The sequence below is a fragment of the Trichoplax adhaerens genome, genomic scaffold (assembly GCF_000150275.1).
Source record: "Trichoplax adhaerens TRIADscaffold_3 genomic scaffold, whole genome shotgun sequence".
NCBI lineage: Eukaryota > Metazoa > Placozoa > Uniplacotomia > Trichoplacea > Trichoplacidae > Trichoplax > Trichoplax adhaerens.
Genome location: NW_002060945.1, coordinates 2,682,377 through 2,708,346, shown reverse-complemented (window position 1 = coordinate 2,708,346; position 25,970 = coordinate 2,682,377). Strand labels below are relative to the sequence as shown.

The following is a 25,970-nucleotide window of genomic DNA, read 5'->3' as shown; positions in this document are numbered from 1 at the left end:
CTATCAATCCAATAACAATGTATTAAAATGTAACAGAGTGAACATTGTCATAGGTTCGTTAATTCTGCTATCTCTTTTCTATCGCCATACATATTATTGTATAATGCAGTGTACACTGCTGATTGGAATCATACACAACTTAATGGCATAACATAAGCGTATGACTGCAACCTTTGCAAAGTTTTGTCAGGTTGATTGTCTTGTAGGTTGCCAAAAAATCCGCCTGCATCGTAGTTATCTTCATCTTCCGGGAGATTTCCACTAAATTTTTTGCCTTCGTTTGGCGTAGGTTTATTCTGACGAACATTCTTTTTTTTAGTTAAAGTATAAGGTATCATTGGTTGTTTGCTTTGTTCAGTACCGGTACTTTTTGTATCAGACTTAATAACTTTCATCTTTGCAAACATTGCGTTTTTCGGTGCAGGTAACATTTCGGTCAAACTAGAACCGGCCTGCAATGAAGATGAATACAAATTCCTGCCATCAATGCAATGAATTACTGTAGGCAATTTAAAGCGTAATGCTAATATCAACTTTTAAAATAAAATAAATTACTATACTGTTACAGGAGCTAGGTATTGAACTGATCGCTGTTAATCAGTCATTAAAGTCAAGAATTATGGTAAAGATGCCCTAATTATCGTCTCATAAATCATTAGTTAGTGAACCTTATATTTATATTTTGGTTTAGTACTCTCGGGTTCCTCTTCATCGTCGGAATCATTCTACGATGCATAAACGAGAAAATTGAAAGATTTTAATTCATTAATCATCGTTAAAGGATGGCAATCAATCTATCAATAAATCCAATAGGTCAACATGTAACATTACGAGTAAGCTGATTCTAATTGATCCTCTTTAAGCTACCTGTTCTTTCGATAGCAATAACGAAAGAATGAAGGAGTAGTTGATAATAATAATAACAATTATAATTTGACTACTGTCGTGTGCATTTGTACTAGCTAAACAGGATAAATTTGAAGAAATCTTTCATAATCTATCCTTAGTGATAATTGTAATGACTTTGCATATCAAGATAAATCGTAAGAACCAATTGTTCCGTTCCGTTAATACTTACCGAGGGCAACGACGGCATAGCGATCTTGACTTTTCCATTGACTTTCTTGGGCGGTGGTAACGAACTAAGGAGACCTTGACGAGTAGAAGGATTTGCATTGACTTTCGTTTCCCCACTATTGCCCTGCTTTGAAGGTTTTGACTCTTCAAGTACCTCATTATCGCTACTACTATCATAAGCGGCTACTAACGACATAATTAAAACTATCAGTAATGATAAAGGAAGGAAGATGGAAATAATAATTTCAAGGTTGCTGAGAAGCCTGTGGTTTACCGTTTACATCAGTTTCCATCTGATTTAGTATGGCCTTGAAATCAGTCCTGAATCCTGATAGAGTAACTGTACGTACTGTACTAGTACTGTACACTTACAAAAGCCTACAGTATGGACTGCATATACAGTACTGTACAGTACAGTGTACAGTGTACAGTATATTCTACAGTACGTACTGTAGATGTACAGTAATTGGTAGTCGATGGCTAAGCACTATTATCCGACTGAAACAGCAGCTAAAGACACTATACCGATGGCCGAAATCCGTCATATCTGTAATTTGTTTTAAATTGTAAATTGGATTATTTTAATCCTATCAACAATTAAGGCATCCAAAGCACTTCCAAAGATATAACTCTCACGCTTTAAAATCCGCTTGGTTATGATATACGAGTAACTTGGCATTTTTCGATAGAAGAATTATGGCACAGTGGTGTTCTGCGATGGTACTGCCAAAGTTACGAGGGGGCCGAGAAGGTCCAATGCTGTACAGTATACAGTACTACAGACAGTACAGTGCTGTACTGTACTGTACTGTATGCTGGCCCTTCTCGGCCACCATGAGCGTGTTTATTTTCTCTTGAGATGTAGAAAATGAGAAAAATTAGGACTCAAACTAACGTCAAAATAGGGTACTTTATATCAACATGGAGCTAAGTATGCAAGAATAGTTAAGGCCCACAGCAATAATTTCTATATACTTTGCCATTTAAAAATCGGAACAATTAGTAAACATGCCCTACTGTACTGTACTGTACAGTACTGTAGGTCGCTCACTGGACTGGTTTAGTTGGTAAACGTGAGCGTTGAGACAACCTAATTACAAATCAGCTTTGAGCATCATACGCTTGCGTACTCTCTCTCCATCTCCATAGCAACCATAATTTGTGGATGGTGATTTTGTGTACCATAGTAGTGACCAACTTTTATGTATTCGTTCATAGATTAGACGTTTGCTGCAATATCGATTTTCAATTCCAGATCCTGCACACCGATAACTTATTAATATTTACTGCTTCAACACTGAAAAGGGTCAATTATTACTAATTGAACAAAATTATGAAGAAATCTCAAAGTAAAACCAACAAGGTTAGAAAAGTTATTTCTATTGATAACGTACGTTTTGAATCGCAAGATTGACAGCACAAAATACTTTTAACCTACATATAAATGCGAATCGTCATGCTTTTCTAATTTTCACAATATGTTGTATCTGTATTTGTGAACTTTAGTCCTATTCTGTAACGATCATTGCTAATAAATTCATCTACTATACAAATATTACGTATGTTTGAAAAAAATTTCATTAATTCGAACAAGTTATTGGTAACCATAGAGGTAATAGTAATTAGAGATGATGCAAATCTATAAGATAATGCCACCCCATGGTCTTGATGATAAAAGTGTTTGCGCATCTAGCTATCTGTCTCGATAGAGTAGATATAAACATTATCTTCAGTAAAGTAATATTAATCTTTATAATAAGCTATGATCTAGCAAAGTGTGCACATTCACCCTGCTCTCACGGAATAAAATTAGAAATAGTTCGTGCATATTTAGGGATCTAGATACGTTAGACATTTAGGCTGCAAGTTGTACCATGAGCTTGTTAGGTAATGTAGGCCCGTTCGTATTTTAAACTTGTCTATTTCATAATGAAAGGTAACAAAACTTGGCAATCTATCCAAAGGGAAAAAGCAAGGCCCATCCAGAGTAAGCATATACTTACAGGCTAAGCTAAGAAATAGGCCATAAAATAGGAGTACTGCATTATGCAAAGGAATAGATCGTTTATTTAAAAACTTATACTGACTTCGAATTACCATTCCATTTAGGACGACGACGATCGTACGGAAATTGGAGAAGAGAATGTTGATGAATGGATGCAGGTTGAATAAGAATTTTGTCAGATTGATAGTTTAAATTTCTGTCTTTAGTTGATGTATATTCATTTACGTATTTTGCTACTATTCCTAAATGCAGTCAAAAACTGTCATAAAACCTGAAGACCAATTGGACCTTAGTGAAGTTGTACGTAAAGCAGAATTTAATTATTTTATATCACTGTCAACTCTTTGCAACTGCTCTAAATTAATTAGATACCCTTCTATTTCTATTCATGATAGGAATTAAAAGAAGAATTTACCAGAATATTAACAGCTAATAATCCCCATGCGCCCAGCAATATTGTCAGATACAATTACAAGGTAGGCAAGTTAACTTGATACGATAAGGAAGAATATCTATATTATAGGAGATTAATTTAAGTTTACATATGAACTAGGATCGATCATATAAACAAATTTCAAGTGTCGATCAGCTGGCAATTCACTTTGCCTTGGACGGGTAAGTTATTTATTAACCTTAATACAATTTTGTCACCTAGGAAACTTTCATAAGTTTCTCATACCTGTACAATATTTTAGAAATCTTCTACACAAAGATTCAGACGAGGCAAGACGTCAGAAGGCTAAAGCTGAAGCAGCAGAAGCTAAAGCAGTATCTGATGGTAATAAGAACAAATCTTTACAGTCCAATTCATACATTAATGAGATAATTAAGATAATCAATAAAAGCGTAATCTTATGAGATTTATGGTACTTACAGCAACAAGTGATCATGCAAGTGAAGCTGCGGCGGATGAAGAAGAACAGCAAGAAGGAGATGATAAAGTAAATAATAGAACTATTTTTCTTTACCGATAATGCCCAATTCTTAACACTATCGCTTTCTTAAATACTTTTAATCCTTCTCAGATTGATGCTGGTACCGAAACGGATGGCCAAGATAAGAAAGATAAGAAATTAACTAATCAGTTTAACTTTAGTGAACGAGCCTCGCAGACCTTTAATAATCCATCTAGAGTGAGTTTGCACTATAATTTACTAGCAATGTGACCTAAATTTTATAAGGTTTTTCGGTAGCACTCATATCAATCCTTAAATGTGTAGGAAAGAGGAACAGTAACTGAGCCACCACCTAGAGCTAACTTTTCGGCATCTGCAAATCAGGTAAAGATCAATATGACAAGATTAATATTTGGTAATAGACCATATTCGATTAAGAAACAATATTAATTCGATCATTTATAATCACAACCTAGTGGGAAATATATGACGCATATGCGGAAGATTTAGAAAGACAGGTAACTTGCTAAGATAGCAAAGGAGTAAACATATCGGCATTTACGCGAATTATGTTTATTTATCATCTAATAAATTGCAGTGATAGTAAATTTTGATATTGGCAACTTGCTTAGGAAAAGGCCAAAGAGAAAAAGACTACCATCATAAAGGAAAAGAAGGAAGATTATAAGAAAAAGAAGCTAACAACACTTGATCTACAGGTAGATAGTCGCGGTTTTCACCAAGTAAATAGTCTTGAATCATTGATTCCTTGTAATTAATAAAATTAATGTATTTTGATAACTTGAAATAGACGGATGATATCTCTAAGATACACAAAGCTTCCAAAATTGTCGAAAGAATGGTTAACCAAAATACGTATGATGACATTGCTCAAGGTACCAATAGAGCGTTGTAAAAGAAAAATTTCACGGTGATTCTTGGATTTGCTAATTTGTGTATTACCGATATCGTTTGTATATTTTAGATTTTAAATACTGGGAAGACGCTGCTGATGAGTTCAGAGACCAGGAAGGAACACTGCTACCACTTTGGAAGTATTCTTATGATAAATCTAAAAGACTGGCAGTTACAGCGATGTGTTGGTATGATTATGATAACTTCGGTAGTTTTTTGATGATTATTAGTTCAATCTATTTTTTGGATTTTAGCGGTTTAACGCTTTCATTTTGTAATGCATAACTTCTAGGAATCCAAAGTATCATGATTTAGTTGCTGTGGGCTATGGATCATGTAAGCTAGAATAGGATTATAATTAAATTAAATTAAACTAGAATCGTCATTAAAAGCTTAAAAGTATTGATTTATCTCCAGTTATAAATAAAGATAATTCTCTATAACCAATATCTGCCTAACATGAATATGTTTTTTATTATATGTTAGATGAATTTTTGAAGCAAAGCCGAGGCATGATATGCTTTTACTCTATGAAGAATCCTTCATATCCCGAGTAAGGATCGATACATCATATTTGACAGTGAGCGTAAATAGCCTGCATATTGATCTTCGACTTATTCTATGTTATTATCTACTGTCAGATACATCTATTCAACAGAAAGTGGAGTCATGTGTTTAGATATCCACCCTGAACATCAGTTTCTTGTTGCTGTTGGATTTTACGATGGTAGCGTTGCTGTTTATAACGTTCAAGAAAAAGTGCAAGATCCAATTTATAAATCTACTGCTAATAACGGCAAGCATACCGATCCAGTGTGGCAGGTAATTTCGGTCATTCCATTACATAAAGTCTAATGCGTTTGTAATTATTATTATCAGTAATTATAAGTATGAATATGACACAGTAAAAATATCATGCATGATTCTTATATGCTTATCATCTATTCCTTGTAGGTTAGTTGGCAAAAAGATGATTTGGATAATCATTTAAATTTTTATTCAGTTTCATCAGATGGGCGAGTGGTGATGTGGACAATTGTTAAGGTACCAGTATTTTGTTTTCCGCAATTATTATTCTTAATCAATTTCTTCCAGTAGACATTATTTAATTTTGATACCGTTAAACCATCAAAATTTTTTTAGAATGAATTACACCATACTAACGTTATTGAATTAAGAATGAGTGATATTCCTACTGAAGGCCCAAATGGGACCCAGTTGTTCAATCTAGGTACTGTAGTTTATTACTTCGATAGAAATTAATTCCTTCTATCATCTTCAACTTCTGGTCTCTAATTTTACTTACTTATAATAAGCAAAATGTCGCCTTATACTTTAAATTAACTTATTCTTATCGTGTAATTGCTGATTCCATGACTTAAACCGGTAGTACCTTCAATAGTTATCTTAGTACTACATTATTTGCGGTTCGAAATCGTTAATATACAACCTGAAGCGACAACTGTAATCTGCATTGGCTCAATATTATTTTGTCTAATCGATTTACCTATATTTTAGGCTGCGGCACTTCATTCGATTTCAGCAAGACTGTCGATTATATCTTCTTAGTCGGTAAGAAAGAATAGTAGCATAATTCGCAAATAATTAAAAATCTTATTTGATATTGAGTAGTATGTCAAAATAATTGGGCTTTAAAATCTTGTTAATGTTAGGAACGGAAGAAGGCAAAATTTATAAGTGTTCCAAAGCTTATTCGAGCCAGTATCTCGATACCTATGACGTAATTATTGCTACTAGTTGAAATTAGTGTTCTAGATTACAATTTATTGTGCAGTAAGTCTAAATATGTAAATTTCGGTTAATATTCAAGGCTCACCATATGGCTGTGTATGCAGTACGATGGAATTATTATCACCCGGACATTTTCATATCGTGTAGTGCTGATTGGACCGTAAAAATTTGGGATCATACCCATCCCAAGTAAAGTTCTAGAATACACATGATCATTTATGTGAACAACTACACTTGCAATAAGACCCTAATAAGCTATCTAAGTATTGATTTACAGAATACACCAATATTCAGCTGTTAATTTAACGTTCTACTTAATTTACTTTTATAGAGAGCCTATGTTTACCTTTGACTTGAATAGTAGCGTTGGAGATATTGCTTGGTCTCCATACTCATCTACAGTTTTTGCTGCAGTCACAGATGATGGCAAGGTAGATTAAAGACATTTGTAATTTACCAGGAAGACTTACAATAAAGTTAAATTTTCATTACTGACAGCTGACACTAGATTTTTCTAATATTATTATTATTTCATCATATTTTAGATTCACGTATTTGATTTAAATCTTAATAAATATGAACCAATATGTGAACAACTTGGTGAGTTTATATTAACAATAATTTCATTCGCAATGAAGAAAATGGAGATAAACCTAGTAAACCCATTGATATTATTATTTCATGCATAAATAATAGTCGTTCAAAAGAAGAAAACGAAATTAACACATATTGCCTTCAATCCTCACCATCCAATAATCAACACTGGTGATGATCGAGGATATGTTACTAGCTTCAAGTTATCACCTAATCTTCGTAGGATTAGTAAGGTAAATCAAACCGATTGTGTTATTCTATTTTCTGTTGTTATTGATTTTTGCAAACTATTTCATACAATCAATATTTAGAACTATTGCTAGATAATACTTTAAGCATTTTATATGTAAGAATAACATTTTGAATGCCTAATAGGAAAAGAGTAAGAATGCGCCACCTATGACCAAGGCAGAACGTAAACAAGCTGAAATCGCTAAGCTGGATAAGTTACTTAGTTTAGTTCGGGAAACCTCGAAGGACGAATCAAAATAAATAGAATTAGGATTGAATCCCATAGTACACACACTGTTCACCTGATAGTTTTACCCCTTAGGATGTAGTTAGAATATAAGATCATTTTTTATTTGATTGTCTAAGGGCAGAAATACTCACGTATTATTAACTGTTCATTATTACCGTCTACATTTTAGGACTATCTGTACTGTAAAGTAATGCATATTGCCTTGCAATATAGCTAATATAATTTTGACACTGTCATTCTGAAAATGACAATTACTACTATCCCGCTATGCAAATGCGCTATTAAATGTCTACCATACCAATAATAAGCTGGAAGGACATTTTTTAGATATAACGTTTTAAATTACTTTAAATATATTCTCAAGATTAAATAAGTCATAAATATCTATTATAATTATGCGGGTAATTGTTGTAACTACTGTAGCCGTAACTATATGGTGGTAGAAATTGACTATTTGTATTCATACACGTACATTACGCCATTCGTCATTATTGCTTGATGATTCTATTTTCTATCATTTCGATTTGAATAAAGTCAATTTAAACTTAAGCCAGATAATGCAACTCTTGTTGTAATTGCAATATTAGCTAAAATTTACTGGAAAGGGACTCTATTGAATTTGAAAGTATAATATTGCAATAAAATAAAGTCTATTTACTTTAGGATCATTCTATCAGAAATTAAAACAAAAATTCGAAAGTTTATATTTATCAATTGAGAGATGCGATAATATTTAGGGGTCCATAGTTGTAAGCTTGTACAAGTTCGAGGAATTATTGAAGCAAGAATACGATATCAGCCTTAATCATAAATAGTTTTAGAAAATTGTGCAAGTTCTTGATTAGTGTGATTAGTATCATATCGATAATCGTGGCCAACTATACACTAAAAGTTACGGTAGTAATCCCCTAATACCATCAATAGAAAATACGATTAAATAAGACGTAAAAGAACTGCTTATTCAGTAAATAAATTAAGATTAATTAGAAGAATGTAAATCATAAAGATCCACGACCAGTCGAACATAATTACTCCTATATGCTGATAATAATGCCATGCACTTCTTAGTTTGAAGGGTATCATAGATCTGGCTAGCTATACTGGTATCGTAAGCTTCAGAATTAAAAAAACGTTTTATAGTTGTATAAAGACGGAAAATATCATATGCCATTTACCACCATCGATAGTACAGCAAGAGTAAAAATGTCGAAAAGAAAGTCTAACAACATAGCATATTTTACTTTATAGATTTGTATTAGCAAATCTTAAAAAGCAGTTAAAATGAATTAGAAACGATAGCACTGCTAACAGTGTAAACCAATAACTTTATTGTTGTTGTCTGGTTTATTTTTATAAACCAATAATTAAATTTCCTTCATGATTGAGTTACGTAAGTACCGGTACTGTCCTTTATTTATTCGTTCAAAATTAGTTGAAATTATATGCTCAGTATTCTATTATTAGCGTACGAAACTGTGCTCCTTAACAAATTGATCAAGCAGTCATACTACTGTATAGAACTAGGCGTTGGAGACGGTAAGGTAAACCGTAATTTTAATTTAAGACCGTTCATGAAGCCACCTTTGTGACATTAACGTATTCTTATGATCCTAGCATTCGAAATACTTTTACTTATTATAGTGTATCTTACGCTATGACTATAAAATATCTGAACAATAGCTTAAAATCGCGACTTTCTGCTGATACGCTTATACCAGCAAAACCTAGAATAAATATAAACAATTCTGAACTTACATACAAGTGCTAATATGAAGTAGTTAGATCGTTAATGAACAATCGTTATCGACTAATTTAGAGGATTGGAAAAATAGTTATAAGAATAAAAAAGAACTACCTGCTGATCCTAATTAATAGGCCTGCTGTCTCTTTATTATGTACCCGGGTATTATATCCCATCAACAGTTGCTGATTCATTAAGGATGATAAGTTTGGCAAGTAACTAAAAGTTGGCTTTTTATATACAGTATATTGTATATTTTAGTAAATTGTGTCAGGAAAGTGTACTAGACCTAAAGAATTTGGAACCGAATAGCTGATAATTAATAGGAACTACCAGAATAGTAAATAGCTACCCGTTACTTAATTTAATTTAGTTGGAAGCACAGTAGTAAAATAGCTATCTAGAGATGAAAATAGCATGAATAGCATGCCATATGAGCATGCACATAGCGTAGCAGAATGAGAATATTATGAGACTATCAATTCGGTCTGATTTAAAAATACACTTACTAGTAAGATATTAGAAGCTTAAATGTATTGAGTAAAAAATTTTATTTAATAACATACGCGCGTATAATGCCTAGTATAAGTTAAGAATTGTTATGCTGTAACTACTGTACTGGATCATTGCCTGAACTGGCAGGCTTCGATTAATTATAACAATTATTATATTACCATCATTACCAAATCTTAATTAATTCCGTAATTTGCCAGCACATATTCGAAAGTAATGTGACTGGAAAGCTAATGGAATTACTGCAACGTATTTATGCGACTCTTTGAAAAATTGAATCAAATGTATATATATGGTGCGTATTACCAGTAGGCGTCTATCTAAGTAGGGATATTTTGAAAGCCTTTCGATTAATTTAAGAGGTATGATGTACCAAATTCAGCATTTCTGCGGCCATGAATGAATTTACCTTAGAAGAATTACTAAATCGATGATATAATACATCATTTCATATCATAGATGTACTCGGAAAATAGATTAGTATCTAATTGTATTATAATTGAGACTGTTACTGTTTACAGTAATACATCTTCAATTGCGTCTTTCTTGACGGATAACTTCATTAAAATTTAGCCAATATCAACCAATGTACATGAAATTTTGAATTTTCGAAAATATTTACTTTTATTCCTACTAAAATGTTATCAAGATTTTTACAATCTAAATTAATGGTAGGCAAAACAAGTATAGATACCAATTTCAATAGCCAAGTAATATAAACTTGTAGACAGCATAAAATTCAATACTTGTATCGTTCATGTTGTTTTGCTAATTACACCTTGAGCGAGCTATGCCCATTTTCTTTGAAACAAAACTTCATTAAAACGTAGCCGGATTCGATCAATATGTGCTGCATGCTAAATTTTTTATAGTTAGTTTAGATGTTTTATGTCTGTTAACAGTAATATTTTATCCAGCCCTGCAATAGGAATTAATGATTGGCATAATTAGCATAGTATCCATATCGATAGTTAGATATAAATTTTAAAATGGTAAAAAAGAGTGCCCTCTGAAATTGCTATTGACTAGGAGTTGTAGTTCTCTATCATTTATGTGTAGAGGATAAAAAGGGCCGTTTATTCAGTTGATAAATTAAGATAATCTAGAATACTATTAGTGAAGATATAGGTAGCCCGATCAACTTAATGTTATTACCATGGTCAAGCGATGCCTGGCGTTGTAGGAGCCTGCTATTTGCCTATATGTTCTAAATAAAGTACTTTTCTTCCTTTTCATAATTTGTGTGATCGTCTGTACTCTATAACTACAGTAGCTTCTCAACCATAGCCTTTATCCGCGAAAGTACCGGCCGGAGTGAATGTCGATATTTTCGGGCTCTACTATTTATTATGAATACTAGAGGAGGTGTTTAATAAACAAATGGCATACGTATTAATAGTTAACTGTAATAGAGGCTTTAGACTTTAGATGCTCAATAGGTAGTTCTGTATTTTTTTTTATTCACTGTGTAACTATACTGTACAGCGCTGTAATCCGAGTAATTTCAGTGCTTATTAGCCAACTTACTTAATCTCTCGGGTACAAATTTAGCATGAAATTCTTTGAAGTTCTTTAAGAACTTCATGAGCTGCGCACTGTTTGTTATCAAAGTACTAATAAAATACTACAATCTATTTTCGCAAAGTGTCACGAGCAAGATATTCCACTGGTAGATAAGACTAAGCAAGTTCATCAGGTAGAGTAATGTTTATAGCAAGATAAATAATTCAGATATAGTAAATAGTTCGAAATTTATTAGATAAAGTTAACTGCTGATAGTTCTTGGTAAGAAAATTGAACTGATTTGTTATTTACATAAGAAATCGAAACCTTGTCATGCTACTTTTGAGACTCTTTATTGGCGTATGTAGTTAACTTACTGCCTAAAATAGCAATAATTAGGATAGTTAAATCTCAAGAACGAATGCCATAGGTTTTACCAGATACCAAGTATAATTTTAATAGTTAAAAATGGTCTACATCTATCTAAAGATGGAGATAGCATGAATTGCATGCCATACGAGTATGCGTATAGAGTAGCAAGAGTGAGAATATTATAAAATTGGATGCCTGAAACTATCAATTCGCATTGATTAAAAAATACAAGTACTAGTAAAAATATTAGAAGCTTAAATCTATTCAGTTTAAAAATTTTAGATGATAGCATGCGTACACGCATATACCGCCCTCGTATAAGTTTAATTAATATTGTTTTGCTATAATTAATGTACCGGATTATTGCATTACTTGAACTGACAGGCTCGATTAATATACCATTATCTTTACCAAATCTTAATAATATTAAATAATTTCGTAGTTTGCTAGTACATATCCGAAAGCAATTGCGGTTGGAAAGCTAATGGAATTACTACGATGTTATGCGATTCTCTGAAAAAAGTTGATCAAGTATATACGTATTATCGGTAAACATCCATCTAAATCATTTTCCTATGCGGATAATATAATAAACATGCGTAAATAAGTTCAGCCATCGATACAATACTGTTATAAGAACTAATAGTTCATTATACTGACGTAAACTTTTCGAGGACCCTCAAAACTCAATCTGGAATGCTGTACTAAAACATTATCCAAAAACAGGACATCCCCAGCTTGCCATTCAAACCCGACAGCTACTTGCCAATTAACACTACGCATGTAAAATAGTATATCCTCACTAATTTCACCACCGTCACCGAAATAGCATTGAAGCGGATGTTTGTCTAATGGTAAATCTGCAACTTCGAAAGAAGGATGTTCTCTGGTATATGTTGGCGAATGTTGATAAATTTGATTAAACCATGAAAGTTTACTTGTCTTGGAATGATTTACAACGGCAGGTAGATCGATATAATAGGTTAGATTTTCATTGTCATCCCATTTATATGTGTAACCTGCATTAGTACAGAATTCTTCTACCTCTGCTTTTTCCTTAGTTTGGAATGATTGTTGCCATGTAATGTATTTATAAGGTACAGAACCTTGGCTAAATAGATAGTTTTGATATCGAAGGCCTCGTTTAAGAAATGGTTGAGTAATATCTTGGCCTAATCGATCGACATAATCGCTGACTTTAGCAATACAAGTATGTCCACCATGACCTAATGCAGGAGGTATCTTGCAATAGAAAATAATAAGATCAGACCAATTAGGTGAGTAAGCCATTTCATTATGTAATTCAATACTGCATTCTTTTGGTTCATCGCTGGCTGTCATGACATTGGTTACCTTGCTATGCCGATTTCCTATACCTCCTTTATAAGATTGAGGGTTATATTTTAGTTGACTAACTAACTGTGAAAAATGTGTTTCATTTTGGATGGGTAATGATCGTACCAGAACCGCCCCATATTTAGTTAAATTATCATCTAAGTATTGGCGAACAACAGTAGCCCAGTCGGTTAAGGATAAATTTGCTGCATCAGTAGTATTAGATGGAGTAACGACATGTGGAAAATCAGGTTGAGGATTGTTAAGCTGTTGTGGAAACTGATGATGCCACGAACCGGGTAAATACTTTCTACCAGCTAGTTGGACTGGGACGCTTAGTTCTGGTAAAGGGCTTTCATTTTGTAGAAAAGCACTTGAATAATCTCGATATGACTGACTATTGAAACAATATCTTTTGTACATCCATGTTCTCCATTGCATTCTACTTTGTTGCGATAACTTTTTGTAGTAACGACTGATTAGTTTATAGGCCATTCTTTGAGCATTTTAATCACGAAGATAATAGAATCAAACGAGCTATGTTGCTGGATCTGATAGGGTTGATAATCAAAATTACTCTTCAATAATTATAGTTTAAGCAATCGAATTCGATCAACTACGGGCGTTCCAATGAGATCTGTTCGTAAACTCGGCCTGAACTAGTTTTTTATGCCGGTAGATCAAAACCAATATTAAAGAAAAGCATTAATGCTAGCCAGCACACAGGCCCTATGGGAAAACTATAAATAACAGCTAAACTGAAGCGTTTCATTCAGTGCTTTTCTAGTATCACTCACTTTGTAGTGCTAGTTAGTATTTCTCGAATAGCTAAGTTAGCTTAATAAGATTAATAAGATATAAGGACGCCAATGTCTTACCAGTAATGAAACTTAGCCTTTTTATATTGTTAGATTTACTATGATATACAGTATTACCCTTTAATTACTGGTTCCAAGTTAATTAAAATTATATGCTCAGTATTTAATTTACCATTGCTACTTTAGCATTCGATATACTGTACCTTGCTAGTGCGTATCTCACGCTACGGTCATAAAAGTATTCGAACAATAAGTTAACATTGCGATATTAAGCTACTACGCCTATATCAGCATAACCTAAAATAAATCTAAACAATTCTAGGCGTCTATATGTAGAAAGATGGGACTACTCACAAGGGAATTCGAGTATAGACAAAAGAATAAAAAGAACCAACTGCTGAATAACTCGGCCTATTGTCCTTTTATCCGGTACTGTATTATCATCAACAATTGCCGATTGATTAATTAATTAAGTTTGGCAAGTAATAAAACTTGGCTTTACATATATATATCGTATGATTTAGTCAATAAAAATCATGTCATGAAAGTATATTAGACCTGTAAAAGTAGAAACTGGATATCTGTCGTGTACGGGGTTGTTAGCCTTATCAACACTTACTTTATCAAGGCATACAGTTCTACACTACATACTATCACTGTATTGCACGGACAAAACTATTGTAATTAGCTGAAATCACTACAATATCTAATCACAGGAATAAGCTATACTAATACAGTAAATAGTTATTCGTTGCTTAATTAATTTAACATAATTGGATTGCTATAGAAAATAAAAAAAAGAGGAATCTACCATTACTCAGTTAATGGTTTTGGCTGACTCCAAGAACACACATAATATCTCAGTAGAAGGGGCTTTTCTATATGTTGTTTATTACTAATCCGGCGGCAAGATATTTAATAATTGTGAAAAGCACTTTAGTCGTAAATATATCGTACTACCGAACATTTTACTATATATCATTCGCAGTCGAAATTTAATTTTAATTTAAGGGAATTTAATTTACTTGAATGAATCACGGTAAGTGATATTCCACGCTAAATATTTACAGCATTCAATTTCTAAAAGGAAGATATCCATCTCGCAATAAGCAGAAAATTTGAATGGCCTATCCAATGGATAGTATTCAATTAATTATCGATCAAAACATTTAAACTAATCGACTAGGCCGTTTACATCAGCCCAACCAACGATTAGTAAGAATTGCATTGCATAGACTCTTCTGCAGTAATCATTTCATATTTGAATTTTTAGCAGAAAGAGATAATTTCTGATCCTTATTAGAATAATAGCAAGTGTGAAAACAGCTTTAAGAGATTAATAAGAACTGCAGAGATCTTGTAAGTGCTTCCAATCAATCAGCACTTAGCTCTAGATAAGGGTTAGAACGTACAGTAGGCCTCCTTTGCTAGACTCAATTAATCGAAAGAAGAATAGAAATTAGGCATTATTCTAAGACTAACATAAAACAGTCTCTATGATTCTATTCGGAAATAATCTTGGACTAGACTAGGGATATGAACATCTTGCTATTGTGTCTATAGCATAGTTCAAATATTTTTAATCCTAAGTAGACATGAGATACGATAATTTAGATTGTGTACGAAGTGTAGACAAATCTTTGCTTTACTTTGCATAGATACATGGACAGATAGATAGTAGATAGATAGACAGATAGCCGTAAAAGAATAATTGTAATATAGTTGACTTACTTTAATTTATAAGCATATGGTTGAATTTACCATGATTATTTACGTATTATATTAGTTAAGCTGATTTGCTTGTAAAATATCGAGCACCAAAAAATTTATAACGTAGATGTACGAATTGAATATCGTAACTATCGGTGCTTGAGTAGGTACGTTTCGCTTATCATATCATTATTTCTATCAAATTTTAATATTCATTAAGACGGTAATTTATTGATATTTTACTCAGCATTGTACGCATAAGAAATTCATCTCTAAGGATTATAAACAAGTTGTCATCAATGTAAAAATATTACTGGTATTAATGTGATAAGAGCTAATAATTCATTATACTGACGAAGATTTTTCGAGGACCTTCGAAGCTTAATCTAGAGTGTTGTACTAAAACATTATCTAAAAATAGAAGATCGCCTGTTTGCCATTCAAATCCTACAGCTACTTGCCAATTAATACTTCGCATACGAAATAGTGTATCCTCGCTAATTTTACCGCCGTCACCGTAATAGCATTGACAAAGATGTTTATCTAATGGTATATCTATATTCTCGAAGGAAGGATGTTCTACTGTATAAGTCGGTGTATGTTGATAAATTTGATTAAACCATGAAAGTTGATTTGTCTTGGAATGATTCACAGCGGCTGGTAGATCGATATAATAGGTTAGATTTTCACTGTCATCCCATTTGTATGTATAACCAGCATTAGTACAGAATTCTTCTACTTCTGCTTTTTCCTTAGTTTGGAATGATTGTTGCCATGTCAAGTAAGCATTAGGTATAGAATCTTGACTAAATAGATGGCATTGATATCGAACGCCTCGTTTAAGAAACGGTTGAATAATGTCTTGACCTAATCGATCGACATAATCGCTGACTTTAGCAATACAAGTATGACCACCATAACCTAATGCTGGAGGTGTCTTGCAATAAAATATAATCAGATCAGCCCAATTGGGTAAGTAAGCCATTTCATTATGTAATTCGATGCTATATTCTTTTGGTTCATCGCTGGCTGTCATGACATTGGTTAATTTCTGTTGTCGATATCCAAGACCTCCTTTATAACTTTGAGGGTTATACTTTAACTGACTGACTAAGTGTGAAAAATGTGCTTCATTTTGGATGGGTAATGATCGTACTAGAATAGCTCCGTATTTAGTTAAATTATCATCTAAGTATTGGCGAACAACAGTAGCCCAATCAGTTAAGGATAGCTTTGCTGTATCAGTAGTATTGGATGGTGTAACGACATGTGGGAAGTCCGATTGAGGATTATTGAGCTGTTGAGGAAATTGATGATGCCACGAACCGGGTAAAAATTTTCTACCGGCCAATTGGACTGGTACGCTTAATGGTGGTACAGGACCATCATGTTTTAGATAACTGGTTGAATAATCTCGATATCGCTCAGCACGATAGGAATGTCTCATTTTCATCCATGTCGCTTGAGATGACGATTTCCAGTATGATTGTCGAAGTAGTTTAAATAGCATTCTTAGGTATCATTCGATCGCAAAGATGATGGAAATCAGGCTGTGCTCACTTCGATTGCATATGATTATGAGAGGACTAACAGCAGACTTGAAAATATTGAATAATTCATTAATAATTGACAATATCAATATATTGCAGTTTTTTATTTGAAAGTATTTTTTGGGAAGGTATAGATTACAGTGGTAAAGAATTGAAAGTTTACAGTACTGTACTGTACAGTACGTGTGCAGGAAGTTTGACCACTTACAGTACAGTACGTACAGTACGTACTGTACAGTACAGTACTGTACTGTACTGTACTGACAGCATATCAAATTCCAGACCTCTAGAACAATATTTTATGTCGGTAACACTAATTAGGAACCCAAACTATTCGTTTGTCTACAGCAATTGTCGTAGGTAGTGTAGAAGGCAAATTCGAAGTTTTTTACACACAATCGTACAGTAAATTGACAAAATTTTTCAATATTATTGGTGTGTAAAATAATAGTTAACATCTCAGTTGAGAGCGGTAAACAATGATTCAAACAACCTTTGCTATACTCGTATGGTCTAAATTGTACAGTATCGTAGAAGTCATTCACTACTTTCTGCCCGATTCCTGTACTGTACAGGATATTTTTATCGACAGAGGTGGTCGAGCTTTCAGCACATTTCTGCAGTACCTTAGATATGTCCTCGGGTGCATGCGGGTATGGACAGTTGGTAGCACGAATAAAAATTTGTTTTACGACCCATTGAATGGGATGAAAGAATTACTGTATTGCAGTTACGAATGTACAGTAGTTGGATCTGGCGTTTTTCTTTTTATTGCACGAGTATCGATGGTATATGAGCCTTGTGAGCCACCGTAATTACCTTTATGGGTGCTGCGGTTGAACGATGGAGAAGCGTATCAGCAGGGTGATTTTAGTCAGTTGGTTGTTTCTTTCATTCAGTTACAGTACTGTAAATTGAAAAGAAAATGCTTTTCTTCGACCTCTATCTTCAGTATACTTTCGACAAAGCCATACTTTAATTCAGCTTATCATGCACCATAAGGTTAAAGACCTTAAGCATCACTGTCTCTCTCCGTTCGTGTCCTCGTATACGGAAGAGTCAGGAAGACTACTCTATGACTCTATTTACAATCTGTACACCTAGATACTAGACACGATTCGGCGACAAGTTTGACTGACTGCGAGGCGAAGATGGACTGTGGAAATAATTATTTTATAGTACAGCATTAATTAGTATGTTAGCAACATGAATGGATTGGTATTGGGTAAATGCGCAGTCGTTAACAGACTGTACTGTAGAGTGTATACTCAGTGTGTACTGCTGTAACCAGTACCTGAGATCCATTCCACTGAAATCGCAGATTAGCGTTCAGATGATGTTTGCACGAATGAACTTTATCCACCATGTCTCTTTTCTATCATCTCGACATCATTTTGAGAAAACGATATTTAATTAGTTTGGTTCTTCTGTATACATGGATGGCTTTACATCTCACTTTTTAATTTGAAGGCAAATCCATTGACTACAGGGTCTATACATACAGTCTTATACTGCAGTTGAAATGTGGTACGAGAATGAATGAGCTAGGTGAGATTGGCTGCGCCAATAAGGGTAATGTGGAATAAAAGCAATCATTTTACGCCACATTGGCTAATTTTATTCACAATCACCTTGTTCCAAAACCCTTGTTGATATAGAAATGTTTCATCTTTTTCTTTAGTCAAAGCATGAGACCTATTATAAATGATTACCAGGATAATAATAAATGGTTGAATAGCTTGACATATTTATTGATGAAAGCTACGGAGAAATAACATATTGATCCAATCAACGTCTTCACGGCGGCTAAGATTGCATCGCTTTACAGAGCTTGCCACTCGTAGCCATTAGCCAACCAGAACCAGGAAAGAAACTCATGCAAAAATGCTCATAAAGCAATTTCCGGTTTTATTTGGGCGTGATCTTGGATTAAAGTGTTTCGCCACCTTAGGAGTATTGATGTCTTGCTACCATCGGATTCAAAGTAAAGTATGCAAGAGCAATATCCGGAGCAAACCGATGGCATCTGAGGTTTTGACGTCCCACTTGCGCCAACGTGGGAAACCGGCTTGGACGTCTTATTTTGTCCAGTATAAGCACGTCTACAATGATCAGTTAGCCCTTTCTCATTTTAACTGGCAGGTTGATGGCGTTAATTATCATATACTTAGAACTGGTTGTTATCCTTTAATAAAATATCATTGTACGCGTAGAACGTACCAAATGTTGGATACCGAGAATAAGATATTCACCCTTTTAAAGGCGATGAATTTAGGCATCCCTACTTTAGCCTACGGTTTAATATCACTGCCCCTGATTCAGTTTTACGAACAAGTGCCAACATCAGACGGATTCGTTAAAATTTTCTTCCTAAACAAAGAAGATAATAATGCTCTTTATTAATGGTAATGATTGCATCTAGGCCTATCCATTAAAGGCTGGGTAATAACATTCGAGTCTTTGCCTTTCAAAGTGGTCGTTGAATCTTCAAGTTAGGCCATCTTGATATGTTGTGCTCTTGCACTGGGCTATTCTCACTATGCTAACTGAAAAGGCCTATATGTACTCTACAGTAGATACTGCAGACGTACAATACATAGGGACACGATATTGGAAATTAGAATAGATGGGCAATCACTATTTTCCCATACCGAAAGAATGCGCGAACTCAAATTATTACTTTTGATATGCTGCAATGCATGATATGAAATAAATTAGCAACATCTCGTATTGATAAATCCTAAAATTGAAGTATAGAAACCGAAACATCCTGATAGCTAAATTAAAGAATTAATTATATGACTCGATGTATTTCTACGTATTACATCAGTCGTGCAATATTTAGTACGTTGTTATTGCATTGAATCAATGAGAACTGGATGAAAAACGGAACTTACGCAAATTCTGAAGGATGAAAGCCTGACCAACATTGAATAAAATAGAGTGAAATAGCACAATATTCACTATGATTACCGCATTACAAGTGTGTAATAGAATTTCTTATAGTTTATCCATAAACTCTATCACCAATTCTGTGATATTTTGTTTAATTACTGCAATTTTAAGATACCTGTGTAGGGATACCCTAAATTTCACTGCATTCTTTATAGCATCCTGTTATAAAAATAGTGGAGGATATTCTGCTATATACGGTAGGATGGTTAAAGATAAATTACAAATGTTAATCCTGAGTTGAAGTTATTTCGATGTTACAATATAACATCTGTACATCTATGTGTTATTATACTCTATTTTAGGATTGCTTAGAAATTGATTTTAATCTATTGCATAATAATACAATATTCGGAGGGCCTATTTTCGGATAATCTCTCAGATCGTACACGTAAAACCTGCATATTTTTTAAATGGCATTGATTTTCAAGAATACTGTACAGTGTATAATAGTACTTTAAGTCTTTCAATTATATTCTGCATGTGTACAGTATATCCGTTGGCAACAATTTTGGCAAACTGATTGAAGTGTTTTCTTTAACTGTAAACTCATTTTTACGTCCTCAAGATCTGTATCTGCTTTTTATTTCTTGTTCTACTATATAGCATGTATCCTTAAGCTTTTAAAACGTTTTATACACTAATAAAAGGTCATATGAGTCTGTTATTTACTCATCACGATGTCCAATCTACTGTATAGCACAGTGATGTTTGCTCCTTAGGCAATTGGCTGACTAATTCTGTTATTAGCTGCGAAACTACGACACGATGTAAATGATGAAAAGATTTACACTAAAGCTTTTCTTAATTGTTGTATAATAAATTATAATATCATCATATACAGTATATTAAGGACATTACATTGGCTTTAGATCTGAAATGAATATGCAATTCTGCTATTAATCCTGATAATGGCGAGTACTATAGTAGTAGCATCGGCCATTCACATTGAACGAACTGATTCAAAATTTTATAAAACATAGTAGAAAATTGGTATAAGACTGTAGTGTCTACATAATCAATCACTACACTGATCAGCTTGCTACTCAGTATAAACAATATTAGATAAGCGCTTTTAATTACAAGCAGCGTAGGCTGAAAGTAGTCATCTTACTCTCAGTTTAAAAATGTATGGCTTTCCGGATGAATTACTGCATATTATAACACATATGTCGATAGAATCAATAAATAGTCGATTTATGGATAGATTTTCCGACCAGGTCAGTCAAGGTTAAGGATAACAAAAGTAGTCAATAGAGCAATTTCAGATTGTAATTTATTAGCTAGGAAAAGCGCCTATAAGAGGTTGAAATTATTAATAAAAAATCTGTAGAGCTTACAGAAGCACTTTTGCTTAATATAAATTGATAACGACAGAGCCTGGTGAAGCTCCGTAATATGGAATATTAACTATTATAATCGGACTTCACAAGAATACTATAACTTAAATATATCTTGAAATATGTATATGTATGTCTATATATGCATATGCATTGATATAAAACTATACAATATATAATAACCGACAATTATACACAAAAATTTTTGCAGCAGTCATACTGATTTGATGATTTTATACGAGACATTATAACCGAAATAGGCTTTAGCAACCAAAACATGACAAAAATGAGTAGATCATTCATAGGAAGATATAAGAATAATAATACACTATCTTACATTGAAAAACGAAGCGAAGCAAAGTTGCGGTAATAATTGTTTCGCAATTAGGTTAATAAAGTGAATTTTGAAGAACAACATTACCGATTATGATAACAAAATTTATATCTTAGAGATAAATTTTCAGCGTTGTAGTGAAAATTTGATAGTATAATACTGAATATAGTGGATACTTATGGCGACTATTGCTCTCATGCACCTATTATAATTTTTTTGGCGTATTTTACATACTTTACATTCGATATCTATGTACACAATCTCTTCGATAGCTGTGATTTTAAAAATTAGTTAAGGTCACTGCCAGTGAGAGGTTACATGATAACATTGGCAACTTAAACGAGATGTAATGCTTTTATCCACGCACACACATACACGTACATTTACTGCCATAGGTTATTCATGCAAAAATCTTTTTCATTAAGCGTTTGCTTGGGATTCGTAATTAACTGTACTGTATTATGAATCCATATTTTGTATTAGTACAATCATAAATGGCGATGTAGTATATGCTACTTACAATAGCATCTACAGTATAGGATATCGCCAAAAATGTTAGTTTACTGATAGTGATGTTTATACCTTCAAAAGTGTACCAGAAAATACAGTAAGGGTTTAACAATGAGTACATAGGTAGCTATAAAATTAAGCAATCATAGTATCATAGTCCTCTTTCCGCTTAAAGATCGAACATTAGTTAAGTATAGGTCTGGTACCTCGACCAATTTTAAAGCCTCTTGTGCCATCAGGTCCGATAGGCGGGCGGATAACGCCTTCCATTTGAATTTTATTAGTACGCGAGAAGCTTCGACGAGGCGGCAAGGGACTAGCTCGTGGACTACCGCCATCACTGCGTGGTCGTCTAGACCATGGACTATGAGCACAACTGTCTGATGAATAATCGCTCCTTTTCCATGAATCAGAGCTATTTCTAGGACTATTGCCTCGGGGAGAGTCAAAACGACGACCTCTATCAGGTCCAAGGGTACCTTTACTAGAGTCCTTACCTACAAGAAATCATCGAACCATATAGATGTAATAAGCATCAGTATTATTAAGCGTAGTTGATCAGTATCTCAATGTAAATAATCTATTGTGTTTCATAATTATTAAATTATAAGCCTAGAGGTGATAACGCTATGGCAGATTTACAATCTAAAGACGATCATGCAACTTTGAACTAAAGCAACGGTAGCAGATTTTACCATTTTATACGGTACATTGGGGGTATACCGATTATAGCGAAAAATGTGCTCGACGATGTGCTAAGTTCACATCTACAATCAATTTATGTTCTCTATAGATCATGTAATCACGTTTTATAAAATTGCATTATACCAATTAATTGTCTCCGATCATATTTTATATACTAACTACAGCAATTGCATGTACCAAATGGAAACATAGACAGGCGCTTCGTATACTACCGTGTATCTCTTAATGAAGATAATATAAAAAGTTGATTCATTACTTTTGGTGATCAATTAGAAGGAGAGATGTATTTCAAAGCATGTACGTTAAGTAAGCTATAATAAGAAGAAATTTGACGTTGATTATCTTATTGAAATCGGAATAAGGATCAAGTTCAAGGAAAAGAATTTTATCGTTCAGATCGTCTGCTAGTAAAGAAACTTTGTTGAACTCTTTTGAAAGCGTAACATTTATTACTTTAGATGCATGTACGGCGCAATATGCGGGAACAATGGAGAAATACAGTCGAACAACGTAGGGCAATTTGGAAATAACCTTCAAATGGAGGTTCTTACCTATAGGAATTGGAGCACTTCTTCGTCTTGGTGCACCTTCAGCATCGTCAGAACTGCATGTGCTAACGTCATCACGAACATTGAGCAATTCATCCAGTCGTTTATTTTTCTTCTTTTTTCGTTTGGATTTTTTCTCTTTCTCATCTTGTGAGGCTGAATCACTTTTGGCTTTAGCTTCCATTTCCTTAATTTTATCAAGAGTTGATTGTTTTATTTTTAAGTTTAATAAAGTAACACCAATTCCATCCAAATCTTGCCTATCCGCTTGAGTTAGGCCTTCGATACATCGCAATGCGTGTTCAGGCTTATCAAATTCAACAAAGGCGCAAGTTTCTTGCCCTAATTGTGAATGATAAGCTTTAGCAGGTTTTAAATCGTCGGGGATGTTATCATTGGGTCGAATAATTCTTGCCAACAAAATCTCACCATAAGTTGAGAATAAATTGCTTACTCCGCTAATATTACTATATTTGGGTGGTAAATTGTAGGCTACCACTGTTTTAATGCCTTTATTTTCGGCAGCAATTTTTAAGTATTCGGGTAATGGATCTTTACGCTTGACTTTTTTCCCTTCTTGATTTACTTCTAACTTTTGGGAATATTTTAACGCCTCGGCAACAATATTCCAATCACGCGTGAGACATTTGACTTTTTTAAATGAGGTGATCAAGGTTATACTAACATAACCTTCACGATTTTTTTTAATGTGCTTGGTTAAAAAAGGAATTTCCCATCAAATATTCGTTACTAAAATAGAATTCGATACGTTCGATAATTCGATCACGTGTTAGTTGCATTTGTCTACCGCTATTTGTATTGGTCAATTCACTCCCTTCTCTTCCACTGTCTGCACCACTTTTATCATCATTGAATCGATTTATCCATTTCAGCCGATAGTAGTTCCATATCGCTGATTAACTCATCAACCGAGTCGTTACCAAAATTATCCACGCTCATTGTGCTTCAATGATTGTTTTTTTTGGGGGGGGGGGGAGGTTGATTTTGAGTCTACTTTTGACGTTGCCTACACTAACTTGCTCAACGGCCAACGAGAAGCTATCAACAAGCCTACAACGGCAAGAACATAAATAGAATTTCAAGGAATGAGTAAACAGCCATGTAAACCATTTAATTAAATCAACTAATCAAACTTGGAAAAGACATCATACCGACCGGGTGCTACGTTTACTCGACGTGCAACTATGGTAGAGTTATGGATACAGTATTGGCTAGAACAGATGCAGTGACACCAATGATCAATTTCTACATTCTGTCAACGATGTCACATTAATTTGTGCGTAGTCATGGATAGACTACAGTCATTAGCAAACATGTCCATTTCTATGTCCCACTTGGTGATTGCTAATAATCGCAGGATGACTAGCTTAGAAGAGGAATTTATTGATCAAGTTGGAGGTGTTGGATTTTATCCATCCTCGACTGTTGATTATTGATTGGGCCATTGGACTGGTTGGATGTCAGCCTGTCCTCTACTCTACAGTATCATGCATGTGATGGTGATAGTGTATTACACTGAATAAGCTTGCTCGCGAGTTGAAATTGGACGCTTCGAATATTGAGATTGGGGAAAAACAAGATCTGGAAACGAATGCAATGTACTTGTAGCACTGAATGGAGTATTTTACGATCACAACATTCTTCCAATCCATGATGGGTATTTAAGCTTGCAGATAGAGGAGAACATCTTACCTACGATTAAAATAGAAACCAATAGGGGAAGCTCTAGCAATCGCTGGCGTTATCAACCATTCCTCTGCAAGCGCTGGTGGTCCCGTGGATGCTTGCTTCAAGCTTGGTTGACAAGTCAAAAGATGCGAACGTGCGGTTTTGTTTTGTCTGGATAGAAAAGCGGTCAAAGCCCCCTTGTAGTCATATCCACTAGTCTAGTTACTGTCATAACAACCAATTGGGTATATTGTGATATATACAGTACTGTAGATACAAGGTTTTCTCTGTTGTTGCACCTTGTCTCTTTTTATGTAGCAGCCAACTACAAGACACCATAGGGCGATTGCACTCTACGGACTCCATTTCACTACTTTTAGACTTAAGGCGTAGGTATGTTCTGAAGCACAGCGCCATCGATCTCTTTTTATTTGAAGTCCGATTGGAAATTTCCAATGGCCTTGCCGCTGGTTGTCGGTGTCTTTCTAGTAGCCAGTCTGTCCGTCTGCACAGTAGACAGTCCAAGATCCTACCGTATCGTAGATGTCCGTCTCTCTTTCTCTCTTGCCAGAACTTCACAGAACACTGTACAGTACAGTGTAGGATGCAAAGTACTGCATAAATGACGAG

General features: G+C 34.1%; 6 protein-coding genes across 6 annotated transcripts; 2 read left to right on the top strand and 4 right to left on the bottom strand.

Annotated features, from left to right (window-relative positions):
- Positions 1–128: 128 nt before the first annotated feature.
- TRIADDRAFT_54282 (uncharacterized protein) lies at positions 129–1,273 on the bottom strand (the record flags this gene model as incomplete). Its single annotated transcript, XM_002110328.1, has 3 exons — positions 129–452; positions 669–725; positions 1,079–1,273. The coding sequence occupies 3 exons, from the start codon at positions 1,271–1,273 to the stop codon at positions 129–131; spliced, it is 576 nt and encodes a 191-aa protein (XP_002110364.1).
- A 1,913-nt stretch (positions 1,274–3,186) lies between these two features.
- Positions 3,187–7,731, top strand: TRIADDRAFT_22484 (uncharacterized protein; the record flags this gene model as incomplete). The annotated part of the gene is made up of 23 exons (XM_002110851.1): positions 3,187–3,240; positions 3,335–3,382; positions 3,478–3,558; positions 3,636–3,697; positions 3,778–3,928; positions 4,108–4,215; positions 4,303–4,362; positions 4,455–4,496; positions 4,611–4,697; positions 4,790–4,874; positions 4,964–5,081; positions 5,186–5,229; positions 5,380–5,446; positions 5,535–5,715; positions 5,848–5,937; positions 6,037–6,124; positions 6,412–6,465; positions 6,567–6,634; positions 6,725–6,834; positions 6,977–7,076; positions 7,191–7,245; positions 7,342–7,472; positions 7,621–7,731. Coding segments are annotated over 23 exons (1,995 nt in total), but the record flags the coding sequence as incomplete, so codon positions are not given.
- A 3,874-nt stretch (positions 7,732–11,605) lies between these two features.
- On the bottom strand, positions 11,606–13,679 carry TRIADDRAFT_54280 (uncharacterized protein; the record flags this gene model as incomplete). Its single annotated transcript, XM_002110327.1, has 3 exons — positions 11,606–11,653; positions 11,855–11,857; positions 12,510–13,679. 3 exons carry the CDS (start codon positions 13,677–13,679, stop codon positions 11,606–11,608), a joined length of 1,221 nt encoding a protein of 406 aa, XP_002110363.1.
- Positions 13,680–16,046: 2,367 nt separating this feature from the next.
- Positions 16,047–17,222, bottom strand: TRIADDRAFT_54279 (uncharacterized protein; the record flags this gene model as incomplete). Its single annotated transcript, XM_002110326.1, has 1 exon — positions 16,047–17,222. One exon carries the CDS (start codon positions 17,220–17,222, stop codon positions 16,047–16,049), a length of 1,176 nt encoding a protein of 391 aa, XP_002110362.1.
- Positions 17,223–19,221: 1,999 nt separating this feature from the next.
- Positions 19,222–19,665, top strand: TRIADDRAFT_22286 (uncharacterized protein; the record flags this gene model as incomplete). The annotated part of the gene is made up of 1 exon (XM_002110850.1): positions 19,222–19,665. One exon carries the CDS (start codon positions 19,222–19,224, stop codon positions 19,663–19,665), a length of 444 nt encoding a protein of 147 aa, XP_002110886.1.
- Positions 19,666–21,435: 1,770 nt separating this feature from the next.
- TRIADDRAFT_54278 (uncharacterized protein) lies at positions 21,436–25,324 on the bottom strand (the record flags this gene model as incomplete). Its single annotated transcript, XM_002110325.1, has 7 exons — positions 21,436–21,510; positions 22,409–22,470; positions 22,605–22,895; positions 23,655–24,363; positions 24,689–24,722; positions 24,824–24,883; positions 25,275–25,324. The coding sequence occupies 7 exons, from the start codon at positions 25,322–25,324 to the stop codon at positions 21,436–21,438; spliced, it is 1,281 nt and encodes a 426-aa protein (XP_002110361.1).
- Positions 25,325–25,970: the final 646 nt, after the last annotated feature.